The sequence below is a fragment of the Aedes albopictus genome, chromosome 3, assembly GCF_035046485.1.
Source record: "Aedes albopictus strain Foshan chromosome 3, AalbF5, whole genome shotgun sequence".
Classification (NCBI taxonomy): Eukaryota; Metazoa; Arthropoda; class Insecta; order Diptera; family Culicidae; genus Aedes; species Aedes albopictus.
The window spans coordinates 199,008,788-199,029,886 of record NC_085138.1 but is presented as its reverse complement, the minus strand read 5'-3'; the positions used below and the strand labels follow the sequence as shown (position 1 = coordinate 199,029,886).

The following is a 21,099-nucleotide window of genomic DNA, read 5'->3' as shown; positions in this document are numbered from 1 at the left end:
TCTGTCTAGACACATCTGCACAGCCATTCTGAACATGTCAGAGCTAGTCTCGATGGCCGTCTTGATGGCTACTGACGGGATACTGCCAGAACCTCGGAGCGGTTTCGTTATTGCAATCAGCTCATCGTTCGTTACCGGGGCGACCTCGCTTTGGCTGGTTTGGCCATAGGGGATGGGGACCATCACTCAGACGAGGCGCTCCTAACCTGTGCAAGTAAGGGTTGGGGTTGCTGACTAGGAAGCTAAGGACTTAAATGCGGACTATTCTATTCCTTGAATTACGCTGGACCTAGGCTTTATCAATCATAACTTCCAGCTTTTGGTAAAAAATAAACTTTTGAGATATATTAGAATAAAAAATGGGAAATTCGACAATACCAATTGAAGTAATTGAAAATTTACTACTATTCGGAAAAACTTTCCACGAACTCTAAAGTTTTTTTCCAACAGTTCATCCAAATTATTCTCCTTGAATGGAATTTGCAAGTAATGCTATTATTACTCACTTAAAGTGTTAACCAAATAGCTGCAAAATTGTAGGAATAACGAATTAATAAGATAAATAGCTTCTCTGATTTCGATAATTTTAATACATTTCGTGTTAACGGAAGCTTGAGCCCATATATCTAGTATATGCGGTTTGAATCAGAACACGTTCGCCCTCAAGCGTTTTGTTCCATCCTTACTTCCTACATATTTAGAAAGACAATGCCCTATGCTTGATGCACTCCACATCGGTGGGAGTCATCTAGTGCACCGTATGGTATTATCCCGCGTTTGCAGGGGAAATTGATGCAAAATGCCTTTCATTACATTTATTTTCGACATTAACATTTCAGGGCCTTTAATTGTACATATTCTCTCTGCTATAGAGTTTCTGAGTTCGATTCTGGTTAAGTTCAGGAACTTTTTATAATTCAAATAACCATGACTTCTCTAGGAACAGAGCATTTTTGTCTGCCACATGGTAAACGAATGCAAAATGATCAGTTAGTCATCAAATAAGTATGGACGTGCTCGTATATCACAAAACCGGAAATCGCAATTCCATCTGCGATGCATTTCCAGAATTAAGAAGAATAACATTAAAATTTCTCTACCTAGGATGGGTGCGCCTTTCCCCACTCCCCTCAGCACCACGCCTTGGAAGCGCGTTGGATTAGCACACTAGGCTCAACGTTCGACCGTTCGGTGCACTCCACTTATCTTAAGTGCCCGCGTGTAACGAACGAACGAACAAACGAACGACACTCTCGTGATAATGTATTCATAAACCTCGGTCTTCAATTGTCTAGACATAATGAGAGGTTACAGACAAGTATATTAGCGGCTTTCTTGCGCTGTGTGAACGACGACGACGACAACGATTACAACAACAACGATGTGCAAAGGAAAAGGGATTTGGAGTCCCTGGTTTTGCTTTGTCCACGGCGAGAATGTACAGTAAAGTAATCTTTCTTGATTAATTATTCCCTAAACAGAACTATTGATACGTGCGATCGCGATGATAAGAAGTTGTTACAATCAAAAGCAACATAATGTATGTATCTTCTTCGTTTTCCTTTATTTTCAATACATGTCAATTGGATTAATTGTGGAGAATCTAGTTTTGTCTGATATCTTATTTTATCACTGACTGCATTTGTCGTAATCATAATAGTATTAATACTTCTCAATCTTTTTATACTTCTTCTTCTTCTTGGCGTTTCGTCGTTCCACAGACCTGTACGAACACTTCCACGGTTATAAACTGGGAGCTTTCTTAGCATATAACCATTTTCCAAGTGTATGTATGTCATACATGAAGAAACTTTATACTTAAGGCGAAACTGGAAGCATTTCCTCTTTTTTTGGTTTTTGATTTTTTATTAAATAACGAAGCAATACTTTCAAAATCGGTTTTCGTGCGCATGTAGAGTATAGATCAAGGTATCTTCTGATTTTTTTTTTTTTTTTTTGAGGTGGAAAATGTTTTCCATTTTTGCAGAAACCATTTTATTGTGAAATTTTGTTTAAAAATGGTTTTTGAAAAAACGAAAAACATTTTCCACCACGAAAAACAATCAGGAGATACCCTGATCCATACTCTATAAGTGCACGAAACCCGTTTTTGAAAAAAGTGCTTCGTTATTTTATAAAAAATCAAAAACCAAAAAATGAGGAAATGGATCCAGTTTCGCCTTAAACCTCAAGCGATCGCGCTGTTGTATTTTGTATTGCTGACTGCACCCCAAATTGGACTGACACAATAGTGTGCACACACCTTCAAAGTGTGATTACAGCGCAGGGATACGTCGGATCGAATTGAGGTCTTCGGTGCACTTATTCCTTGTAAATGGAGGAATAAGTGCCCCGAAGACGTCGAGACGATCCGAGGCAAATGTGCACTTTTATCACACTTTTTAGGCGTACCATAAAAAGTGTGATAGTCCAATTTGGGATGTAGTCTGCAATACAACACGTTGAAAAAATGTCGCTTTATATGTTCAGCATTGGCATGGTGCTAGCGGTGGTGGCCAACCGCGCGAGTAACGGAAGGTTAAAGAAGTCAAGGAAATTTCCTACGAAAAGTTCCTGGACCAACCCTTTTACTGATCAAGCCCGATCGTTAGATACGCATACTGCATGGTATCATAGCTCAAATTACCATTCCGTGGCCACCATCTTGGATTTCAAAATTCAAAAAATCATATCTCAAAAACTAAAAAAACGTACATCTCTGATTTTTTAATATGTTACGCCAAATTTCCTGAATTTTCTAATAAAATATAAAACCAGGGCACCCCTTTGGTCCTGAGACCTTGAAAACGTAAAAAAGCTTATATTATTGCATATTTTTTGCACAAAAACACAATTTGGCTAATTCACCGTATTTTTCCTGAAAACTATAATTCAATAGCTTTAAAAAAAAAAAGAAGTTTAAAATCGGTTCAAAACTTATGACTTTTTGAAAATTTTCAGTTTTTAAAAACTTTGATTTTTAGGATCAACCTATCTGAAAATTGGTCACCCTAATGACGAAATAAAAAAATACGTGTCTAATTATTTTCGAAGAACTGCGAACCCACCACGTTTCACGACAATCAGAGTTGCACTATATCGTTTTTCTATGTGATGGCTGCATAAATACATATAATCAATCATACATACACACATATAAACATACAATTAGACAAACATGCAATCATACAAGCATATGCCACATTCCACGCGTTACGTTTTGCACGAAAATCAAACTTTTGCTTCCAAAAATGTTTATGTTGTTAAATACATGCATCATATCAAACGATCAGATTTGAATAGAAGATTCATTTTATGCTTTCCAATTGGGAATTGGACCTTTGTACTTCAAATAAAATCAAGAAATACAGCGTAGCGGGACACCATTGTAAAAAATGACGAATTCTGACCGAACGCCAAGAAATATGCTATTTTCTAGAAGCAGTTTTGTAAGTTTCAGGTACTATCAGAAGAATATAAGTAAATTTCTTCATTTTGGTGCAAAAAGAATCAAAATCAACAGCGATAGCCCGGAGATATCGTTCAATGACGTTCAGAAACAGTGGAATGTGTCATATAAACATACAAACATATGTACATACATTGACTTTTGTAAGTATTGATTAACAACTCTGCCGAAGACATGAACTATAAATTATTGACCAATGTCAAGATTCCAGGGAAAAAACTTTCTTCAACAAAGTTGTTCATTCTGCTATTTCTGACATTTCTTCCGAAGACACTTATACTCTATAATGCACACGAAAGGCACAGTGGGCCACTTTACTGAAAAAGTCGAAAAAAAACGGTTTTGATCAATATTGTCAAACTAAAAAAAACGAAAAAAATTCGAACATCAGGTTAGCAAAAAATTATAAGAAAAATATTATTCCATAACAAAAATCTTTATAATAAGGAAATTAGAGGTGTTTCCTATTAAAATAACAAAAAAAGGTGATTTACAATTTATTTGATAACTCATGAAGCAGCAGGCGGAGGCAGCTATTTTTTTTGACCAAAACATGTCAATACCACTAGTACGATACTGTGGGGAAAGAAAAGTGGGGTAACTCGGTGATTTTGTTATACACTGGTATGAATCATTTTTTATTGATTTGGACCCTACTTGTTTTTAATTCTTTTTAATAAATACAAAATAATTGTATGTAAACTTCAAAATTATTACTGATTTACTTAATATCAGTTATTGCGCATATATTCATAAAAACACAGGTTAAATCTATTAAATTATCAGTATATGTATAACATATTTTACCATAATTTCAAACTGCGAACTGTAGCAAAAAAATCTAAATATGTCCCATTGTTCTCTCGCTACATTTATCAGGCATATGTTCATAGATAGTCGAACACGTAAAATTAGTTTCGACCACCTTTCGCTATTATATGAGTATATAGGTACAAAGATACAACAATATTATTACTTGAGGTCTCTCTCAATAAAAATCTTGATGTACACTCCCGATCAAAAGTTTAGGGTCACCTCCTCAAAAACATGTCATTTTTTTAGGCTCATATCTCTGCCAATTTCTGTCCGATTTCCAAACCCTTGGTCTCATTCAAAAGATAATAAGTCAAAGTAACTTTGAACGTGATTTAGATGTAACTTTTACAAAAATATTTGTATGTAAACTCAACCCAAAGTTGCAAAAATTTCAAAAAAAAAAAATTAATATAAACTTACGGCAGTGTCGCTGGAAATTGGGTAGACCAAATTTTAAGATGAGAGCGGTAATATAACCTATTTTCTATAAGCTTTCGACTGCTTTTTACCGAGCTTGGCTAAAAATCCAGGAAAAACGTTATTAAGTAAATTGACTCTTGATGTCATCGACCAAAAGTTTGGGGTCACCCCTCAATATGATGTATCAGCCAAAAGTTTAGGGTCACCTTCGTAAAACATGGAAAAGTGATGTGGTGATATCTTCGTCATCTATAGTTCAATTTTAATTCTTTTTGGCTCATTTGGAAGACAATTAACTAAATTTACGTTTGATGTCTTTAATTTAACGTATTCAACGATTTTTATACATAAAACTGTTATGTAAAATTAATACATTTCACTACATTTCAAAAATTGAGGTAATTTTACGTTAAGTTTTAGTATGTAAATTTTAACAAATATGTGTGGTTCAATGTCTATGCAGTAAGTACCATTCATTATGTTTCAAATAAGCCAAGAAGAATTAAAATTGAATGGAAGATGACAAAGATATTTACAAATCACTAAGCAGGTAAGTTTATATGCATTTTTTAGAAAATTTTGCAAATTTGGGTTGAGTTTACATTCAAATATTTTTGTAAAAGTTTCATCTAAATCACGTTCAAAGTTACTTTGACTTATTATCTTTTAAATGAGACGTAGGGTTTTGAAATCGGACGTAAATTGGCGGAGATATGGGCCTAAAAAAATGATATGTTTTTGAGGAGGTGACCCCAAATTTTTGATCGGGAGTGTACATTCATATGGAATATGTTGATCTGAGCAGCGCCAAACCATTTTTATTACAATTGTGCTTCATCACAGTAATTATCCAGGCATGTTACATTAAGACGGGGCCCGTGGTGTAGTGGCTACACGTTTGCTTCATAAGCAGATGGTCATGGGTTCGATCCCAGCCCCGGCATTTACGTCAGTTGCCCTGAAAGCAGCTGACACTGACCCTCTTCTGAGCCCATGGCTCAAATGACCCCGATACTTGGACATCGGCGAACGGCAACCCATAATTGACCCCCAATCGGACTGGAAACAGGAACAACCAACAGCCAAACATCAACATCCTTGTGCTCATCATTCTACCATAAGGTAGAGAATGAAAAGCAGCGCAACGGCAACCAGTACGATATAGTACAATTAAAATAGAATACATTTAGGCGCTGTACAAAGTGTATGTACAGCTTCCAATTGGAATCGCTCACGCAGTGAATTAGGTTAAGTGATTGAAGATTGAAAAAAAATATTACATTAAAAAACAATCGAACAATTGCTTTACACCATGTTTGGAGTTCAAGATATTGATCTCAATTGCCAATTTTCAGTTTTTTTTTTTTTTGTTATTTTAATAAGAAAAACCTCTAATTTTCGCGATTAAAAGAATTTTTTGTAATGGAAAAAAAATCGATTTTATTTACTTAGAAATATTGATCAAAATCAATTTTTTCGAATTTTTCAGTAAAGTGACCCTTTGTGCATTTTGTGTGCAATATAGAGTATAAGTGCTTCGAAAGAAATGTCAAAAATAGTAGAATGAACAACTTTGCCGAAAAAAGTTTTCTTCTATGACGCTTCTAAAGAAATCTAAAACTGATCTAAATCAGTTGCAACTTATCTAGATCAAATATTTTGTAACCAGCTTTTAGCAAAAACTCTTACAAGACACTTCTATAAAGACACCAAAGCTCTATGATGGATATCCAGAGTAATATTTGTAATATTATAGGGTAAGAGGCCATTTTTCAAACATTCGTCGTTTTCAATGATAAACAATCTGATTTGTAAGGCATTGAAAGTGTTGATATCTAAACAATATTTTTATTTATTTGATACTTATGCGGAAACATTGTCTGATGCATTTTCATCAATTTGTAGCGTTTTTGAAAGTTGTTTCGTAAAACGGAAGTGATGCATCAAGGCCATCTGCCATTATATGGTGACGGTGAGATACCACTTAACGGTTCTGTCACATTCGCCCGAAAACCATTCGCCCGAATTCCAAATGCCCGAATGACAAACGCCCGAAAGTCATCCGCCCGAATAGACCATTCGTGAAAAGACCATTCGCCCGAAATACCATTCGCCCGAAAATACCATTCATCCGAAAGACCACTCGCCCGAAAACCATAATAATCATAATAATACTTTTCTGAAATCAATTAAGGCGTCGTCCACGCGTATTGCTTTCTTTGAACATAGTCTGATACAAGACTTATACTGTTATAAACATTTTCAGCAATATAGCTGTGGAAACATTTATTGGAATTGTCCCTTCTTTTGTTAATAGATTTTTCTTTCTAGTTCTATCTTCAAGGAAATTAAATTCAATTTGATGTCATTTGTACCAGAAATTCTCTCTTCTTTCAATCGTGGGCTGTTCTTTTAATTTGTTATTTTATGGGGAACCTTGACGTTTTATTTTTCACAACTTCTGGATTCAAAAGAACAGCTTATTCAAATAAGAATGCTGCATTCTCGCCATTTTGATGCTTTTTTCTGCATCCGTTAGCTCACACGTTTTAATTCTTATGAACTATTGTTCATTTTAACGAAACGTAGTTATTCCGAGTAGATCAGTTGTGAACACTATTAACTTCAAAGTGCTGACTACTCTGCGCTGAACTTTTGCGTTATCCTCTCGATCAACCATGCTATAACAATTATTGATCTATTATGTAATATTTTCACAAGAAATTAGGCCTTCTTCAAAACATAGGCTGTTCTTCCAAACTAAGCTAATACGATTATTATTGGCACTAATCCAGCTGTTCTTGCGATTGGTCGGATACTAAGTACACCATGCGTCTGTCCTTAAACTTTCATCATGACAAACCAGAAAAAAAAACTTGTTCAAAGAAATTGCATGGAATTGGCGGATGACTTTCGGGCGAATGGTCTTTCGGGCGAATGGTCATTCGGTTGAATGGTCTTTTCGGGCGAATGGTCTTTTCGGGCGAATGGTCTTTTCGGGCGAATGGTCTATTCGGGCGATTGGAATTCGGGAGTTTGTCATTCGGGCGTTTGTGATTCGGGCGAATGGTTTTCGGGCGAATGTGACAGAATCCCACTTAACATGGGCAGCATAGGCAACAGCAACCATGCGCCTCCATGTGTTTCTCAATCTTCTTAGAAACACACAGCTGATTACAAAATCATCAGAAATCCACAAATGCAAGCTAAAAACAACAGGAAGTTGCCTATTTTCATTGGGAATAATTTCTGTGAGTTTACCTGCCTGGCCTCCTTAATATATTTTGACACTCTTCACCTAAAGTGATTATCAAATCACAATCAGGAATGATTTTATGTTTTGGCCATTTTACCCGATCGTTTAGACCACGTTTTAGACCACGTTCCCCTATGCCAATATTTCTTAAGGATTTATAATTCCAAATTGGGCTAAAAATAGTTACGATTTAACTATTTTTAGCCAGCTTTTAGCTGAGAAGCAGATTCTTGGCACGTTACGCCAAGAAAAATAAAGAATAAAGTGAATTTATACATTGATAGTAATAAAATAGAATTTTGAAGATGTACTATTATCCCTATTTGATTTCATGATTTTTTTTCTTCTCATTATTGTTTTAAATTCAACATTCGAAATGAATTCACCACTAGACTGAAGATTCATAACAGTTTAACTAATGAACACTACTCCTATTTTTTTTTCTTGCAGCTCAACCAACAGAGTCAAGCCAAAGGCGGTACAACGCAAGATTTGAGTTTTCTCAAGGAAGCCTCGCCAATATACGTAACGTCACTATCGAACAACACCGTCTCCGTGACCAATACTAGCACTACGGTGACAGCGGGAACAAAAACCAACTATTCGGCTGGATCCAGCTCACAACAAGTTGCAACAAATAACAATAATACAGCCAAACCGATAGGTAATGTACCACCTACCGCCACTACGACTGCAACTAATCCGGTGGCTGGGTCGGCTGCCATAAAAAGTGCTCAAAATGTGATCAATGCTGGCGCAAAGCCAAACACTAATCAAATTCAATCAACTGCACCTCAATCCTCCAACACCAGTTTATATTCGAATGTTCCACCGTCGACATCTCGCCAGCAAAATAATCTATCTTCTGTATCTACTAGCATTGTGACACCAAGCGTAGCATCATCGTCTACTTTTAGAGCTACTTCATCTACGGCCACACCCAAATCTAACGAACAACAATTCAATCTCAATAACAACAATAACTCCATCAACAACAACATTATTAACGTGAACCATAGTCTAATAAACAACAACATCAATAGCAATATTAGTAAAACTGGTGCTGGTAACAGTTCTTGTAATAGTTACTACAGTAATCTAACCAATCCGATTATCGCAAATGGTCACGGTCCCAAACGAGAGGTAATCTAATTGCCCCCTTTTATGTCTAACACATTCATCCATAACAACCACGTGCAATTGGGTACCAGATGTCTAATTTTACCCCATTTCTCATCCACTTTCCTCGTGCTTCCCCATAGCTGGCCACACTATCCGAAGGAGAACTCGAACTACAGGAAGAATCGTATGAAACGAACAGCAACATATCACGGGGAGGCACCGAAGTTCTGCTAGGCGACCAGAGTCTGCGACAGGAGAATCGGTAAGTCACCACAGAGTGTGGGAATGCTTCCGTAGCTACCTTAACTAGGGGCATATCTTCGCTGCTGTCAGCTTACATGATGGGAAATTCTGTAACATTTCAAACAAGTGCCTTTTGGCGCTGCTTCGTGGGGAAAAGTGGGTCATTGCTATCAGGGAAACGTGTACAGAAATAAATACGACAAAACAGTACGGTGTTTTTGTGAAAATGGTTTATATTTGTATCCACAAATCTGCAATGCTTAACATGCAACTACACCATACTATTTGGTTCTTCAAATGGGTACAAGCAAACACGTGTTCCAACGACCGAATGCGAAATTCCGATTATAATGTGACAGAGTTTCTCAATGCATTTTTCAAAATCATTTGCTTGGACTATGTTACTTTCTCATAGAGGATAAAATATGTTTCGAAAAATGTACAATCTTTATGGCTGTTTCAGTCATAAACTATTATATGCATCCTGATAATAAAAAGAAAAATATTGCTAAAATTACCGAGTGATCCATGAAAAATTTCCAAATGCTCTTTTGATAACTTTTCCAAGTACCAAGTTATGATTTCCTAGTAGTCATTTGAGTCCATAAAAAACTGTTGGATAATCTCTTCTTTTCGGAACATTTACCAAAAAAAATCCAGAATTTCATAAACTGCTCTATGAAATAATGAAACGGTCCATAGATACATACATTTATTTGCTCAACAGGTCTTACCCAGCTTCGGGATGCTGGGTTCGCCGTGAAGTGCAGCGAGCTCGTGATTCATCCCTTTTCGCCACGCACCGAAAACTTCGAGTGCTTGCAGGTCCTCCTCGAGCATGGCCCATGTCTCGTGTCCGTACAAGACCACCGATCTTATTAGCGTTTTGTACATGGTGCATTTGAAGCGTGGGTGAATCTTTTTAGACCTTATCTTCTTCTTGATCCGGTAGTAGGCACGACTTCCACTGATGATGTGCCTTCGAGTTTCACGACTCACGTTGTTGTCAGCCGTCAGCAAGGATCTGAAGAAGACGAATTCCTCCACCACCTCGACGTCTATCGTAACATTACAACCCAGACGGATCAGGTCTTGTTCCTTTCCGCCTACCATCATGTACTTTGTTTTTGAGGCATTCACCACCAGTCCGACCTTTGCTGCTTCGCGTTTCAGGCGGGTGTACAGCTCTGCCATCGTTCCAAATGTACTAGCGATAATGTCCATGTCGTCCGCAAAGCACACAAATTGACCGGATTTTGCGGAAATCGTTCCACGGCTATTGAGCCCGGCTCGTCGCATCACACCTTTCAGAGCGAAGTATGGCATGAGAGTCCATCACCTTGTCGCAGTCTCCGGCGAGATTCGAATGAACTGGATAGTTCACCTGAAATCTTAACGCAGTGCAACGTCCATCCTTTTTTTTAATCAGTCTAGTCAGCTTCCCAGGAAAGCCGTTTTCGTCCATGATTCTCCATAGCTCTGTGCGATGGATACTCTAGTATGCCGCTCTGAAGTCGATGAACAGGTGATGCGTCCGAACCTAATATTCGCGGCATTTCTGAAGGATTTACCGTACGGTGAAAATCTGGTCCGTGGTCGACCGGCCGTCCATGGAGCCGGCTTGATAACTTCCCACGAACTCATTCATTTTAGGTGACAGACGACGAAAGATGATCTGGGATAGCACTCATATTCCAAATGGTCGCTTTTCTTGTGAATGGGGTAGATTACCCCTATCTTCCACTCTTCCGGTAGCTGTTCGGTTTCCCAGATCCTGACATTCAACCGGTGCAGACAGGTGGTCAACACTTCTGGGCCCATCTTGGTGAGATCAAAACAGCGTGATGAATTGCATCCTTAACTTACCTCAGCGTGGAAGTTGGTTCATTTCTGTCCTCCACTGCACTGGCGTCATCGTTTCCTCCATTATCGTCGTCTCCCGTGCCAACGATCTCCACGCCATTCAGGTGCTGATCGAGGTGCTGCTTCCACCTTTCGATAACCTCACGTCCGTCCGTCAAGAGGCCTCAGTCCTTATCCCTGCAGATTTTGGCTCGCGGTACGAAGCCGTTGCGGGATGCGTTGAACTTCTGGTAGAACTTCCATGTTTCTTGGGAACGACACAGCAATTCCATTTCTTCACACTCCATTTCTTCTAGGCGGCGCTTTTTCTCCCGAAAGAGGTGGACCTACTGTTTTCGCTTCTGTTTGTAATGTTCCACGTTCTGTCGAGTCCCTTGCTGCAGCATTACCGCCCGCGTTACGTTCTTCTCCTCCAAAACTGTTCTGCACTGCTCGTCGAACCATTCATTCCGTCGATTCCACGTCCTCGATGGTGCTCTCGGCTGCATCGTTGATGGCTGCTTTCACTGTACTCCAGCAGTCTTCTAGAGAAGCCTCATCGAGCTCGCCATCGTCTGGCAACGCGGCCTCGAGACTCTGCACGTATGCAGAGACGACATTCGATTATTTTAATCGCTCTAGGTACAAGGCGGTCGCCGGTACCGTACATTCATGATGACGGAGTGTTTTGGGCGCAGTTTGACTACTAGGTAGTGGTCAGAGTCGATGTTGGCACCACGATAGGTCCTGGCAGCAATAATGTCGGAGAAGTGCCGTCCGTCAATCAGAACGTGGTCGATTTGTGATGCCGTCTGCTGTGGTAATCTCCAGGTGTAACGATAAGGGGGACTGTGTTGGAAAAAGGTGCTACATGTGCCCATGTTTTTGGAGGCGGCAAAATCAATGAGTCGTACACCGTTCCCTTTCGTCTGTTTGATATGCTGAAGTTGAAGAATCGGCCCTTGATCCTTATCCTACACATTCTTTCGTCGATCGGCCACCAACCGATCACGAGCCTCTGCATATCACCCATCGCGATAAAAGCTGTTCCCAGCTCGCTTGTATTGCCGCATCTTTGGTAGGTGGTATGATTACCTCTAAACGTTAGCACCATGGATCCTATCCAACACACAGGGCCGGATCTAAGGGGGGCCGGGGGGCCAGGGCCCCGGGCCACCACATTTTAGGGGCCCCCATAAAAACCATTTTTGGTTCAACTATTACTCAAAAACAAAGAAAAACTGTATTGCTCATCGCATTTGTACTTCCGAAAGGCCTTCACAACCGCTCGGGCCCCGGGCCCCCACAATCCTTAATCCGGGCCTGCAACACACCTCCTGCAGCGCTACGATACCGAACCCGCGGTTTTCAGTAGATCGGCGAGTAAGAGGGAGCTCCGAATGAAGTTGAGAGATCGGCAGTTCCACGTACCGGGTTTCCAATCACAAGTCCTTTTTGTTCGCTGGGGAGGCTACTGTTGGTATCTGTTCATATTATTATGTTGATGATTTTCTGTTACAATGGTTTTTTAACGCTGGCTCGTAGGGCCTGACACAAACCTCCTACTTTCCGGAGAACCATAGTGCACAGTTTAGCTTAGAGTCCTTCCCTGGCACTCGAACGTTGATCAGCTGAACCTAACATGGGAATCAGACGCCGTTGTGAGCCGCTCTTCCTGGAGAACAGATGGTCAGGTTTGCAGAAGCAAAACCCCCTACCCTGTCAGCCTACGACCAAAGTTCCCACCGGGGTTGGTTACCCGATCTTCCCTAAGGTTGCTCGTAGATTCCAGCCGGTGCCACGCGGAGGTAGAGATGGAAGTTGCTGAGCAGAAGCTAGTGGATCACAATGGGATCTGAATTGCGCAACATATCCAGCATTTACCGTGACCATTCCCGTACCGCATAAAAAAATATCAAAAAGTTCTTGCGAGGTTTTATAACAGAATTGGTGTGGATGGGATATTATGCTATATAACGTGTTGTTCCCCAAAAAACCGAACAAAATTGATATATAATTTAGTTTCATTCATACTTGCGTTTTGTATAAATAATAAAAATGATAAAATATAAAAAAATCCATGACGGCATGCCATAACACTGCACCTGCGAAATTGTAGCTATTGACGAACGATATCTATCTATATGTTCTGGTGCGGTAACACCGACTGTCAAAGCGAGTCACTACACATAGTGAAGCATACAATCCAACCAAAGAGTGAAACTGTATGTTTATTATATGTGCAGTGCCAGCACTAGCGGCAGAGAGCATACAGGTAAGATACAGTTTCCGGCTTGTTGATGTTTATTTCCTGTCTGTCGTCGGTTGATGATGTTCGGGGAATCTTTTATTCATTTCTGAAATGCGGTACCGTACCACGAAATGATAGTGTTAACCTGCTGTTGGTTCCGAGAGGAGTGTGGGAGGGTCTGTCATTTTAACTTGTTGTGGGTATGATGGGCATTGGCCGGCTTTCGGGTTGGGTCGGCCGGGGATGGGCGGCTCAAAATGAGAGCTATTTTTACGCTTTGGATGGTACGCTTTTGTGATGGTACTTAATGAAATTTGTTACACCCAAAACGATTCCACCTATGGTATGTTATAGTGCGTCGTGTACACGAGGGCGTTGCAAATGGCCATATAATATGATTTGTGCTCTCGTAAAAGCTTTGCTACAAATTGCACGTTTACTACCGAGTACATTAGTGGAGCACTTTGCATTAATTGTAGATTGTAATGTGGAGCTACATAGACTTGTACTCCTAAAAAAAAGTATATCATACCGGATTACAACGGGTTTGGCAATCGATGTTGAACACTCAGATTACTTTTTATCACATTCGACAGTATTCAAAAAGCAGCATACTTGATAGTGTCAATGTCATTACATATACCTATTCGTCATCCGAATACTACAAGTGCTTTCAAGTGCTTTCTCAAGCTGAAAATGAAATGTCCTGTAAAAAATTGTTATGCGGAGGTCGCCATTCAGGCTCACTCTTCACTGCTATCAGATTCTATAACGTGCTTCTTCTTTTTCATTCTTCTTAATGTTACATCACAACTGATGGGACAAAACCTGCTTCTCAGCTTAGTGTTCTATGAGCGCTTCCACAGTTATTAACTACGAGCTTCTTTTGCAACTGCTCATTTTCCATGCACATGTATCAGGCACAAGGATACGCTATGCCAAAGCAATTCAACTGAATTTCCCTTACGAAAATTTTCTGGCCGGACCGGAAATCAAACCCGTCATCCACGGCATAATCTTGCTGAATATCCATACCGCATCGGCTATATGAGCCCTTAAACATCCATTGAGAATGGAATGATAATACCTAATTACGACCTTAAATGTCGTGGCAATGAGCGAACCAACTACACAACCAATTTCAAACCCCTCAGCCCACTTTCGTGGGAAGTTGGTTCAGAACAGGAAATCAAGTCTAAATCAATTAGCCAATTACTTTGGATAAACGGTCAAATCAGTCACAGTGCCTAGCAGCGTACACTTGAGTCGTGCTGGAAAGGTGAACACAGTTCAACGTGCCGAAGTCGAGTCAATCGTCTAATTGTTGGACGATTTTCATTGTTCCGCAACGTCACGATGATCGAAGACCATCCAATCGCATTGATTAGCTTGAATAGAGTTCAAACTGTTCGGTGCTTTCAAGTTGCTCCGAATGTCAACCCTATATGTACAAGAGTATAAGTTTGAGAGGCTACATAAACCAAACACAAAATAATTCTAAAAAAAAGTTACCCATTGAATGGCATCTGGTTTGTGCCATCCGGAGAAGTATCTCCATTCCAGAACTATTGAATACTGAAACGGAATTCTGCTCCATTACGTTAATATTGACATGACCTAGTAAGTACACACTGCTGCTAGCGGTACCCCAAACGGCCATTGGTGGTGTGCGGTGGTGATGTTCTTGAATGGCTAGATTGACATGCTGTTTCTCTTTGACGTTTTTCCCATCCCTTTGTTGGTCAAAATTGAAGAAAATGTTTGCCTTGCCAGTTCAATGCAAAATGAGGACATGGCAGAAGAGTTGATGTGCACATAATACGACGACGACGACGACGCCAATGAATATGCTCGCTCGTGTAGCAGTCAGTCAGTGTGTTGGCGTACTTACCTACCTTCCCCCTTACACACGAGGCTTTACAAGCGAGAAAATAATGACCGAGTATAGTGTGTTAATCTTTCATCGCAACCATTGGTGTTAGGTACACTCCCCTTTTCTGGAATGTCATTGACTTGTGGGCGGATGGAATTTAAAAATAATTTGGAAACTTTATTTTGCAATCAAGTGAATCATTAAAGATTTGAATACCGTTTGGTTATTTGAAAGGTTTCTTAAATTTCGATAAAATTGTATGTACTTAAATCTTCAACCACTTTACAATAGCTGCATCATAGAAATCTTGCCATTGCAATGGTTTGCAATGGTTGCAATGGTTGGTTAAAAAAGATGATTCTTTCAAACTGAGTCGTACACCTGCCAACTCATTTTAGTTTCATGATATTCAAAATGCAACCAATGTGGAAAAGTAGACCATTGGGGCACATAATTGTTCGTAACATAATATAAAAATTATGGTATAGAACAATATAAACATTATTTGATCACCTGTTTACGTTTACTCAAAATCTATTTATATATTTGAAAAGATTTTGGTAAACTTTTGGAAACTTATGATAAAACTATATTGTAGATAGTCAGGAAACTTGGCAGTGATAGCGGACAACTGAACTATCTCGATCTCTTCTTCTGTCCTCAGAAGAATTCCTTCTGGAACGCTTCAGTTTTAGTTGGTACATAGTGGGCAAATATTGTTGACTGCACGTTTCATGCTTCCACAATGGCGGTCTTCAGCGTAACTACCCTAGTCACACCTGGATGAAGTTGAATTATTCGCCCCATCTTCCATTTCATCAGTGGTTGTAAATTATAGACAATGGCAAGAAGGCTCCCCATAGCGATGTTTGTCTACCGACGTCTCCAAAAATCATGCAGCTGACTAACGTTGAACTAGCTGCCAACAACAATTAGGGCGTTTAAGATGAATGAATCAATAACGATACTGGGTCCAGTAAGGGAGCATCCATTTCGTAAGTCACGCCAAAATCGGTTTGGTTAAGTTTCGCAGTTCGTTGTTGTTATAGTACGCAAACTTTTCTATGAAATCCGAAATGAACGAATTGTCCACAGCGATGCAAGAATCGAAAGTTTTTGCATATCCGGTGTAGTTTCATCCGTGGTTGGGCCTGATTTCCATTGCTGTTTGGGGTTTCCAGCCAGTTGAATCCATTCCACCGAAAATCATTTTCCAGGATTTCGTTTGAAAGAATTCCACGCGAAATGAGATCTCCAGGATTAGTTTTGCCAAACACATGAACCCAGTTGTGGCCTTCAATTATAGCCCTAATTTGACGACCCTATTTGCCACGAACGTTGGTTCCAGGTGCAGATTTGATCCACTGCTGTACGCATGTTGAATCTGTTCTATTGATATCATTTTGGATCTCGCTGTGCAAGTAGACTGGTGCACCATAGGCTACCATCGACACATCACACAACCAGTAACTACTGACCGAGCGTCAGTTATAATAACACATAGGACACATTCCACGCACTTCTACACCGCGATTTTTGAACTTCGTCGAACAACATTGCCGGCCTCCTGCTGTCGATTTCGAATCTATTTACACCAAAAAGAAGACAATTACTTAAATTCTTCTAATATTACTCTAAAATTTGAATACTGTTTCGATAAAGTAGCAAATTTCTTGGCGTTCAATCAAATTTTGTCATTTTTTGCGATGGTATCCCTCCTCCTTTTGCCGAAAGTGGGAAAAATCCCTCCCTTGGTGCCCCTTTCTTTGCACGGGCCTGCTTTAGGCACCCTACATACTACTCAAACGGTTTGCCCAACATTAACTCCGGCGCAAGGTTAGTGGAACCAGTTAATGTTTCTGTAACCGTATGACGAACTGCCAAGTCGAGTTGCACCAACATACTTCACCCATTTGGAATCGCACTATGTTTGTGAAACGGTACGATCGGTTCGTCAAACATTGGCTCCGCCCATCGTTGGTTACAGTAAAATCCAACTGGTTTGATTTTTGCCAATCAAACCGTTAACTATCTTATCGGTTTGACAAACTGCCAAATCGGTTCGTCAAACAGCATCCCACATGGTCGAACACAGCACCAACTTAACAACCCATCTGGGGGCGGAGTCAAAGTTGGTTAAACAATTTGAGTAAGGCACCCTACACACTACTCAAACCGTTTGACCAACATTGCCATCGCTCCCAGGTTGGTCGAACCAGCGAATGTTTCTGCATCCGTATGACGAACTGCCAAATCGTGTTGGTTTGAGTAAAATCAAACTGGTTTGATTTTTGCCGTCCAAACCGTCGACCGTCAAGTCGATTTGACGAACTGCCAAATCGGTTCGTCAAACAGCATCACACATGATCAAACTTAGCACTAACTTCAACACCAACCTGAGGGCGGAGTCAATGTTGGTCAAACCGTTTGACTGGTGTGTAGGGTGGCTTACACACAACACGAGCGGTAGAACGAAGATCACTAAACATAACAAGGAATCAAATTAATGTCGTTTGGCACGATGGCATTTGTTTAAATCTAACTTTTTGCATTGATTTCAGATAGATATGTTAATATTAGTTTATTCTTGCTTGTAGATAAAATGTTAATATCAGCCCCTGGCCCAACCTTATTTCCTTCCCCCACTGGAAGGAACTGAAAAAAGCTGTGATTTGCAGAACGATATACACTTTTCGAGAACGAAAAAACTCCGGATCTACCAGCTCGACTTCTTCAGGCAGATTCCACCTGATGATTCTGACAGAAGCTTTAGAAAATGGTGACGGTGTCGCCAAATCGAGATGGCGAATGTTTCTCGCGAGGTCGTCCAACAGCGGTAGTCGATGAATTAAACTCGCTGCCGGACGCTTATCCAATCCTTCCGATCACTGCACTCCGCGTTTCCTCGGGGAATGGTTCTCAGGTGGCACCTCTTGTTCTGATTGATTGTTTGTCACAGCTTCAACACACTATTTTTACTTTGTGCCGGTAATATACTCAGACACCCTACTTTTACGTACTCCATCTGTGTGTGAAACAATAATGACCGACTAATGTGTTGGTCCTTTCGCTCAAACTGTCATACGCTTTGACAGCCACCAAAACAACGTGGAATTTGAGAGAGGAGAAATGCTCTTACACACATCAAGCCGCTGAGTGCTTCTTGATAATGTTTTCCGGAGGGATATCTGAAAAGGTCGTGTTATTATGGCATGAATATTTGAGATCAAGAACGGGAAAAGGAATATAACGGTTACTACACCTAAGCCATGCTACATTCACAGACAAACAGACGTAACACTCTGATGATTCCCATCGTACATCAATTCAACGGTCTATTTAAAAATTTGATAGTTGGCCAACTGACCATCCGTGGCGCTCGCATCGTTTTTGCTCGAGTTTGACGTTTGCCCACTACCGCCATCTAGTTGATAGTCGGCCAAACTCAGTCCTTTTAGCATTGGGCGAACATGTTGCCGTGACTATGATGTGAATCGAAAAATGTTCGAAGTGTTACGTCTGTTTGTCTGTGCTACATTGTTCTTGGTGAAGTCCGTGGACTTGGGGCTGCTGGACCATACTTAGCGCTACAGTCGAATTACCAGCCTCAGATACATTTTCTCGCGATGTGAAGATGAACAGAATAGTTATTTTGCATTGTTGGACTCGTTGTTTGGAAGCATGGTTTCAGCTTCTCCTATGACGTAAAGTCCTATCTCATCTCTGGTTTCACAGTGGTTCCAATATCTGGATATGCCGTTGGAGATCCAATCCAATTGCAATTTCCAAAAAAAACCTGGATTCTGAAAAAAAAATCTTGGAGTAATTTCTTTGGAATCATTGGAGTAATCCTAGTGAAATCCGTGAAGGATAACAGATGATATTCCAGGAGAGAAACACGGAGCAATACCTGGAAAAAAGTTCTGGGGAATAGTTAGAGCAATTTCTGGGAGAATCCCATCAGAAATGGCTTGAATAATTCTAGCATGAATTCTAGGGGAATTTCCAGTGAAAACAATTAAAAAAAAAATTGCCACAGGAATTCCAGAAAAAAACACAGGAGAAATTTCTTAAGCAATGCCAAAGGAAAATCACGAGGAAACAAGATAGAAACCATATGAGAAGTTCTATTGGGAAATTTATAGAGAAATTTCGGAGAAATTCCTTGAGAAATTCGTGGATAAATTGTTGGAATAATTTCTGAAGAAAATACTGAAGGCATTTTTTAATCCCTAGAGCGATTCTCCAAGAAACTCGTGAATGATCCTCCGATAGAGTTTTTGGATAAATACTAGCAAGAACTCTCGCCGCAATTGTAAGAAATTCTTGGATGAATCTACTGTAGAATTACTCGGGAAGGAATTATTAGGAAAATCTATACACAAATCCCTGTAAAAGTTCCTGTAGAAATTTCTAGTACAATTTCGAGATAAACACGTTTAAAGTTTCGCCCTTTGCCTTTTCCTCATGGAAGGCGCGCGCTACGATGGGCTGTAACATTGGTTCTAGTCCTGCAATCTTTATGATATTTGTAATGTGTATTGTCTAGTCAGTATACTTTCAGATTCTGCAATAAAAATGTTTGATTTTAATTATCCCCGCAAGGTATGTTACCCCTTAAAACATCCCAAGAAAAACAGAAGAAATACCTGGAAAAAAATTTAGGGTCATATTTGAAGGATTTCTTATGAAAATCCCTGGAAGAATTCTTGAAAATTAAAAATTTCTGAAACATTCTAAGCAAGAGCTCGTGAAGGAATCGCATCAAGAAATTCTTTAGGAATCCCACCACGAATTCTTGAAGGATTTCCAATAGAAATACTGGAACAAATCTCAAGAAGAATTTGTGGTGGAATCTCTGAAAAAAGGCCATGCTATAAAACTCTGGAGTAAAATCACTGCAAGAATGTTAATGTTGCAATGTTGAATGAAACAGACTTTTATTTTTTTGTTCAAAATCTTGGGCATAATCGAGGGTAGACAAAATCGGACACCACTGCACTGTTTTTGAATCGATTAAAAAGTTATTGCAGTTTGACTCAGATGAATATCTATTAAAAAACAAACAAATATTTAGTAGTGTGTATTTTGAAAATGGAAGAAAAACATGCCTTAGTTAAAAGTTTTAGAAGACGTAGTTGTTTGCTAAACACAGTTTTAGTATAGACTGTTCCTGAAATTATAAGCAAAACTTTGCAGCCCTGCCATTTAGGAACGAATGCAAGAACAATCTTTATTTTCACACATATCCTAGCCTAATATATTAACAGCAAATACCTGCTAACAAACGATACATCTCAATCTTGTGGCAGAACATTCCTTGGAGGTAACTCAAGAGCATTTGGCACAAATCGCACTGATTTTGAAAAACCTTGTTTAACAATGCTTCTTTTATGTAAAAAAAATACACAAGATAAAAATTAAAAAAATACATTCATGAATGTTAATATACGCATCTACAAGACAATCAATAGTTTTAGTTTCAAATATAGACTTTTGGACCTAAAAATTCCCTTCAAATTCAAAAATAATGCTTTCCAAAAATATGTTTTACAACAGCCGAAGCAAATTGTAATAGTTATTTATGTAACGAGTTGCAAAAGGTTGATTTTTTCAGCACGAGTCGTACATTTAAATACGAAGAGTGCTGAAAAAATCGAGTTTTGCAACGAGTTCCATACAAAATTTTATGCAATGATTTTTTTCATAATGCAACCCATTTGAGTTGCATAATGTTCATAATGCAACTCACACAGAAAAAAATGTAATTAAAATTCAGCGAGAAATCATGCACATAAAGGGAATGC

General features: G+C 39.5%; 1 protein-coding gene across 9 annotated transcripts in view; it reads left to right on the top strand.

The window, feature by feature from the left end:
- Positions 1 to 21,099, top strand: part of LOC109404436 (protein PALS1) — a 462,049-nt gene that overhangs the window by 363,951 nt on the left and 76,999 nt on the right. For all 9 annotated transcript variants that reach the window (XM_062858449.1, XM_029863218.2, XM_062858454.1 and 6 more), the window contains 2 exons: positions 8,412 to 9,104; positions 9,224 to 9,345. In XM_062858449.1, coding sequence (XP_062714433.1) covers positions 8,412 to 9,104; positions 9,224 to 9,345 — 815 coding nt within the window. The remainder of the gene's footprint in view (positions 1 to 8,411; positions 9,105 to 9,223; positions 9,346 to 21,099) is intronic.